At 35.8% G+C, this 8081-nt stretch overlaps 1 protein-coding gene across 1 annotated transcript in view; it reads left to right on the top strand.

The window, feature by feature from the left end:
* Positions 1-8081, top strand: part of MRC1 (mannose receptor C-type 1) — a 78159-nt gene that overhangs the window by 48429 nt on the left and 21649 nt on the right. Inside the window, exons 15-21 of the mRNA XM_006906991.3 lie at positions 861-1005; positions 2622-2663; positions 3848-4011; positions 5039-5106; positions 6419-6519; positions 7225-7367; positions 7772-7886. Coding sequence (XP_006907053.1) covers positions 861-1005; positions 2622-2663; positions 3848-4011; positions 5039-5106; positions 6419-6519; positions 7225-7367; positions 7772-7886 — 778 coding nt within the window. The remainder of the gene's footprint in view (positions 1-860; positions 1006-2621; positions 2664-3847; positions 4012-5038; positions 5107-6418; positions 6520-7224; positions 7368-7771; positions 7887-8081) is intronic.

The following is an 8081-nucleotide window of genomic DNA, read 5'->3' on the forward strand; positions in this document are numbered from 1 at the left end:
TTCATTTTATCATGCAAAATTGGCATGTAAGTAGTTAAACTTTAAAATTGAGTGTTTTGAAGCCTCTTATAGATCAGGAGATCTGGAAACATCTTTTGCTATTCCATTAATAACTATTAGGTTTTGTCAGACTTCTCCATTCTCAGAAATGGAGAAGTGAGAGGCTAGGATACTTGCTGGCCACACTAGTCATCACAGGAAGTGATTTTCTGTGATTTCAGTTCTACCTTCTCTAACAAACCCACCAGCAACTTTTCAAGGAACTTGAATAAAATATGGCTCCTTTGATATTTTATATTTTTTATCACTGCAAAATAGATTATAATGCTTAGTCCAAAACCCTATGGGCTATGATTCCACGTTGAAAATTCTATAGGAGACCTAAACCCAGCCCTCCACTTCTTTTCCACCGTTTATAGGTCTTTTTTCTTTGTAAAAAGAACTAATGCATTTCTTTTTGCTACTAATAAAGAGAAAGTTTCCAAAATTACACTGAAATATTATCCCTTAAGAGTGGATTATAAATGTAGGAACTCCCAATACTGAGAAGTAGAGCTTTTTGCTCACTTTTGTGGTCTTGGAGCCGTTTTATTTAATGAGAGTAAAGAAATTTTTATAATAATCAACAGCATACTCTATTCAACTTCAAAAGTTTCCATGTAATGAAAGCTATTTCTTTCTCACCCATGTTTATAAATTTTGCTTTCAAAGCAAAGCTATGGTGGAAAAATTAAATGGGTTTACAAAATGTAAATATATCTTTCCTTTCCTATTTGGATAGATGATTGGCATTGGCCTGATATAAATGCTTGAGTGGTTGAGATGTAATGTTTCTATATATAATGTGATGTTTCATATAGGTTTCATATGAAAATTGGGCATATGGAGAACCAAATAATTATGGGAACACTGAATACTGTGGAGAGTTGAAAGGTGATTCTAGTATGTCCTGGAATGATATTAACTGTGAACATCTTAAGAACTGGATCTGCCAGATACGAAAAGGTACGATAACCCGTTCTCTGCTTCATCTCAGCTTGAAGAACTAACCTCCTGACATCCCAATGTCTTCCCTTTATTAGAGGAAACAAAAACAGACAAAATAAGAAAATAAGGGAACTGGCAGGGACCATCATTTCACAGAATAAAAATGAAGCCACCGAGCACAGATAAATGTTCCAAACGCACAGAAGATCCAAAGGCCACCTGGGACTCCTCGATGACCAGAGTCACGTTCTCCAAAAGAGTTCCCACAAACTGTGATTTCTGGCTCAGATTCTACAGTCGAGGAGTGGGTGCTCAGCTCCATGAGCAGAGTAATGAATGTGCCTTTTTTTTTTTTTTTTAATTTTTACCTTCTGCCCTACGTTAGCTAAGTGACAGCTTCCCTGAGTCTGAATGTCCTAAGTATTGATTTTCAAGGAAGTGTTCATTCACTACAAAGAACAATCACCATTTGTCCTAAGTATTGATTGTCCTAAGTATTGATTTTCAAGGAAGTGTTCATTCACTACAAAGAACAATCACCATTTTGAGGTCCCTGACGGTGTTTGGACTCACCATGTATCAGTTAGTGCATGCTGTCAGTCACGATCCTGACCCAGAAAGTGCCACATCTCCAAATCAAACATTGAGATCAGAGGATCCAGGCTCTTATGTTAAAATAACAAACCAACAGACCCACTTACGAACCAAAATATACAACTTCCTCCTTCATAAACAGATCAATGGAACCACATTGCCCTCTGCTGTCGGGAACTACTGTCCCATCTCTACCACTAGAGACACTGTTGCTGTCTATGCTTATTTTCCTTAGATTAGTTGCTTTCAAAGTTTTCGGAATGGAGGAATGAATTTTTAAAAAACTGTAAAAAAAAATAGGGGTTAGTTTTTTTTTTTTTTTTTTTTTTAAGTTCTAGCTACCAATGACTAGTTTTCTTATGTATTATTAGTAGCTCTATTCTTATGGATGTTGAATACATTAAACCAGAGGCTAGGTAACTGAAGTCCTTTTTATTGGATTCCAACCAATCCCAGATATAGGGGTAACTACTTAGAAAGAAAAATATTTCATTCAACTTTTAATGAAACATGCATTTAATAAAAATAAGATTCTTTGAAAAAGACATATTTTGTAAATAAGAAGTTTACATTTAATGGTTTCAAATGATATTTTAAGTAATTTCACAGCTAATTATACAATGCGTTAACATCTATCGAGGACCTCCTAAATACCAATAAGTCACATATTTTACCCCACCTACTTACACATATTATTAACTCCTTTTTGAGTTGATAACATTAGGGGTAAGCATTTTAAACCCAGGTCTAATTCCAAAACTCCTGTTCTTTTTTTTCTCTTTGATATGCCTGAAAACTCTCTTCTGGTTTCTGATGGTTTTTATTGTAGCGACTTTGGTAATCTCTTAACTCCCAGTTCTGTTTTCCTTTATTCTCCTCCTCCACAGCATGATAGGAAAATTGGAAAATGGAAGAGAGGCAGGGGAGAAAAAAACAAACAATTCAGTTTTTAGTTACATCGACAGATGAAAATAATGAAACTAGAAGGATATCTAATAGCAGGATAGCACATTTTATATCAATTTTCTTTTGTTTTCCAGGACAAAAATTAAAACCTGAGCCAACACCAGCTCCTGAAGACAGTAGGTGTTTTCTAATTTTCTGATTTCCATATTGATAGCCTTTTCCCTCCCCCTTTCCTCTCACAGTGAAAAAACAACAACAACAACAACAAAAAAACAAAAACAAAACTTATCCTAAGAAGGTGGAGAGCAGAAGTTCTTAATATCTTTGAGAATCATGAAAGTTTGCCTCCTTCTCTCTAGACAGATGCTCATATGCACTAACCTAAGGCAATCGTTAGTACAGTTTCTCAAAGGTCCATGAATCAAATCCAAGAGCCCACATTTCTTTTTTAGCACATGCCACAGACTTGGTAGCTTAAAGCAACACCTATTTGTTCCCTTACAGTTCTAGAGGTCAGAAATATAAACTCCATCTCATTGGGCTGAGATCAAAGTATTGGCAGGACCATGCTCCCTCCAAATGCTTAAAGAGAGAATCTATTTTCTTGCCTTTGTCAGCTTCTAGTCTAGAGCTGTATTCTTCGCATTTATTGTTTCATGATCCCTTCGTCTGTCTTCGGAACCAGCAATGTGACAGCTTGCCTCATGTTGCTTTTTTCTTCTGCCTCTGCCTTCCTCTATAGGATACCTGTGATTACATTTAGGGCCCACCCAGGTAATCTAGGACAATCTCCCTATCTCAAGATCCTTATTTTAATCACATCTGCCAAGTGCTTTTATCTGTATAAGGTAACATTCACAGACTCCACAGATTAGGATCTGGATATCTTTGAGGGCTCTTATTCAACCTACCACAGCACAGAGCCATAGAATTCTGCGATTTGGCAGAAGCCTTTGGAGCCCTCCTGGTATGTGAATTTCTTGGTTCTCCGACACCCAAGAAGCACCCGAGCCCATGTGTTACAAGTTCTTTGTTATTTTGAGATGAAAGCTGCTTTATCACAACTTCTACATTTTGAACCTAGAACATCATGAGTGCATGGATGTAAATCCTTCCAGCCAAGTGATCCCATTGATGAAAATAGCAATGGGAGTTCTTATACCCAATAATGATCCATGGAACTTAGTTGAGAAGAGAAAGTAGCTAGTTTTTACAGAGTTGGCGGAAAGTGGATATTTGGCCTTAGCTAATTCAGCCTGTACCTGGCACAAACATACTGCTTATTCTAGGCTCTCAAAGTTGCAGATACCTCTGATAGAGCTACTCTGTCCCTTTCACTTTTTTTCCATGAATTTTTCAGATCCACCAGTCACTGAAGATGGGTGGGTCATTTACAAAGACTACCAGTATTATTTTAGCAAAGAGAAGGAAACCATGGACAATGCACGAGGATTTTGCAAGAGGAATTTTGGCGATCTTGTTTCTATTCAAAGTGAAAGTGAAAAGAAGTTTCTATGGAAATATGTAAGAAAATGATTAATTTAAGAATGGAACAGTGACATGTGATAAACAAAGATAGTGTCTACAATTGGTACCCCACGGTGTAATTTCAAATTACGTGTTGAATTTGAACGTTCTAAGGTCAGGAGTAAGGAAGTTACCAGAGGAGTGGGGGTGGGGTGGGGGTGGATATTAGCCATAAAAGAAGTGAATGACCTGATTGCTTGAATATTCAGTGCAGAATTACAGAAGGTAGAAACAGTTTTTCACGAAGCCTGGACTTCGTGAGGATCCATACTTCATGGTCTGAGCTCACTAATTTGATTTTCAGAGATGATAATTCCTAACTAGTCATTTATATCAACCTTTTGTGTACAGTGCAGGTTGATTATTAATTTAAAAATCTGTTAGACCAAATTATTGGTTAATAGATAGTACAGCTTGATTTTTCATATAGAAATCTTTTTTGGTTATACCCAAATTATCAGCTAACAGTAAAGGTATCATTGATTTTTTCCAAGAGCGCTTGGCTCAGTTTTTGCTTTAAAAATCTTCACAGCATCCAGAAAGGAGGGAAGAGGGAAAGCAGAAACAAAAGTTGAATAGTAATGAAAGAATAAAAATCCATTTGATTACAAAGGTATTAGAGTGTAGTCTGACTTTCTTCATCTTTGTGATTATACCTTGGTTTGAAATTCTCGGCATATTTTTCCTAATATCGCACAAATATATATGTGGATGAAGAAGTCTTTCCTTAGATGCATAATCCCAAATGGCCACTTTGTTTTAAAGGATGTCTTAGGCAACCTAATTACTGTAGTACGCATCTGATATTATAAAGAATGACTTCAGTTATTTACTTTATAAATGCAGGTTGTTATATAGTGTGCATGTTTTTCTTTTTAATTCTGTGAAAAACATAACTGAATATATAACCAAATTTCTACATGAATTCCTCCTTCAAAAAATCCCAAATATATGTAGGTTTTATTTAAGAATTTGCTTATTATATAAGTATAGCTTGAATTATATGTAAACTTCTATGTTTTAGGTAAACAAGAATGATGCACAGCCAGCATATCTTATTGGCTTATTGGTCAGCTTGGATAAAAAGTTTATGTAAGTAAACCAAAATAAAACAACTTTGCTTATGGTAATGATATGATAAACACCTAAGTTATTCTGAAGCTTTTCTTTTGCCGAATGAAATTTCAACAATTCTCCAGGATCCTCAATTTCAAAAGCATCTTTAAAAAATACAAAAAGAATTAAAAATAATCTTATTAAATATTTTCAGCATGCTAATTCTCATCTCAAAATCTGACTTAATCTTGCAAAATTTCACTTATCTTTGTTTTGGGGGGTCATCACCTATCAGCAAATCATCTACTAAGATGATTTATATTATATATTATATAGATTCATATATATTATATAGATACGAATACTGAATTTATTTTAAAAATTATATGTCCCGCTTGGACTCCTTGGTACATAGAAGCAAAGGGTTCTTTTATGTTACCTCACTCACTGCTTTAACAGCACAACTTTGAAAAATTCTTTTAACTGCGTTAAATGCTTTCCTTTCAGAGGAGTGACTGTACTGTTTTCCATTAGATTCAGGGAGCAGGAAAAGCTATGAGAGGTAGGAAATTTAGTACATTTTGGGAATTTCTTTCCTTGTTCATTAATACACATGTTCTTCTAAGTTTGAAGAGCAGATAATGTGTTCTGGCTCATACACAGATGTTTTTAGACACCTATGTCCCTTGTGACCATTACCGCCATTTTTGTGCAACAGGGAACTAAACTCATACTCATTATTTTTAAAGATCAGAACCCTTTGCTACTCTTTTGGACAGGCAACTGTTTTGATCACCTCTAAATGAGAGATCTCTTCAGTGGTCCTTTCCCAGCTAACTGTATCTGAATTTCTCTAATTTATGAAAATAAGCATTGGCTCACATGACTTAGGAAAAACCAGAGATAGATCTCACGAGAAACTCCATATTCTCAGCCTCTCTATGGGTGGCTGTGTTTGTGGGAATCATGCCTAAGAAGTGCTGAGGAAAGGCTTTTGTCCTGGCCCACTTCCAGAGTGACTGGGATCTCCATTTCTTCTGCTTGAAGACTAAAGGCAGCTTCTTCTAGGGAGGGAAAAGAAGACTAGCCAAGGCATCAGGTTGCTACAGATGAGCACAATGCTCGGGAGGCACAGACCACTTTTGGATTTTCCCGTTAGTCTTTCTAGAGCCTCGGTCTAGAAGCTCCTCTTTAGAAACTCTCTAGAACCTCTCTCTAGAACCCTCACTTCTGTTAGCTTAGGACCTTGTGATCCCTTCATCTTGACCGACTCGGTGCTCCCACCACTAGGCGTAGCTAATTATTCTAATGATTAGATTGTTGCTAACTGTCTAAATTGTCTTTCCAGTTGGATGGATGGAAACAAGGTGGATTATGTGGCCTGGGCCCCAGGTGAACCCAATTTTGCAAATGAAGATGAAAACTGTGTGGTCATGTATTCAAATTCAGGTAGACAATATACAAATCTTTTATTTGACTTATGATGTAATGTGTAATTTGTTATCTCCCTAGTCTAAAAGTAGCAACTTGTGTACTTAAATCAAGCAAGAAAAGAAGAGAGAATAAAAGTGAAAATAACTTTAGTAGCAGAACCATTCAATTTTTAAGGAGAATGAATGCTTAATGTTGCTCTAATAAATGGCACAGTCTTCTCCCTTCTTCTCATTTTAGAAAATATTTTTCATGTTCTGATTTAAGGAAATTGTCCAGAATGTTTATCTATATCCTTTATCTCTCCTTTCCATATCTTTGTCTGAAAAATTGGAGTAATGACAGAACCTATCCGTTGAGAAATTTAAACATCTGAAACACTAAGCAAATACTTGGTATATACAAAATTTAGATATTACACAATTATTATCATTAGCTATTACTGGCTTAAATATACAGCTTAACTATATTATCTAAATGATGATATATCTGCAACACCAAATATATGTACAGTTCATAGGAAGTTCTCTGTAGAATTGAACTCTTATTAGTTAACTGAAAGGGGCTTGTGTAGATTTTTTTGAGTCACTTGTGCAAATTAAAGTTTGATTGTAGTCTAAACCATTTTGAGAACCCTTGTAATATATAAATACATTTTTTTAAAAAGAGTGTTTTAAAACACAAACATGTCAATCTAATTTAACTGTTCTGTATATTTGCCAGGGTTTTGGAATGACATTAACTGTGGTTATCCAAACACCTTCATTTGCCAGCGCCATAACAGCAGCATCAACGCCACCGTTATTCCTACCATGACCCCAGCCCCAGGAGGTTGCAAGGAAGGTTGGAACTTTTATAACAACAAGGTAAGAAGAAGATTGGTAAGGTCAAGTTGCTGTCTTGACCATAAGGAGTGACAGTGCAAATCTCTCTTGCTTAAAGTTAACTTTTGTTTACTTCACCACGTTAGAAAATTTTAGGCAAGAATGGGTGGAGATTCTTATGTCAAATTCTCTATGGAAATTGAGACTCTATATAAAAATATTACCCAAACAGTTGTATCCTTTGTCCCAAGAAAGAGAGAAAAAAAAAAACTTTGCAAAGAAAGTTTTGCGGGTAATAAAACCGGCTTAATTTTTTAGATCTCTATTTGGTTGCAAGAAAATTTATGTTTAGCTATAATCTTCATCGATAATTTTGGTGTCTTTCAGTAGTCTTTTCACTATGATCTTTAGTTAATCCCTATGGCTTTTTTTTTCTTCTGTCCCAGTGTTTCAAAATCTTCGGATTTGTTGAAGAAGAAAGGAAAGCCTGGCAAGAGGCACGAAAAGCTTGCATAGACTTGGGAGGAAATCTGGCATCTGTCAGCAGCGAGAGAGAGCAAGGTACGCAGGCTGCTGCATGTTAAGTGGTGCGATTTTCCTCATAAAAGGGTGGGATCCTGATGATAGTAAATGGTTTTATTAGTTTTCCAGAGCAAAAAGAAGAAGTGGAAAAAAAATCAAGTGCACATATCGAAAACTATTTTGTTCAAGTGTAAGCACTGTGCTGGGCATTTTACATATAAAGTTCCTGTTCCT

Source organism: Pteropus alecto, unplaced genomic scaffold (assembly GCF_000325575.1).
Source record: "Pteropus alecto unplaced genomic scaffold, ASM32557v1 scaffold11, whole genome shotgun sequence".
NCBI classification, from domain to species: Eukaryota; Metazoa; Chordata; class Mammalia; order Chiroptera; family Pteropodidae; genus Pteropus; species Pteropus alecto.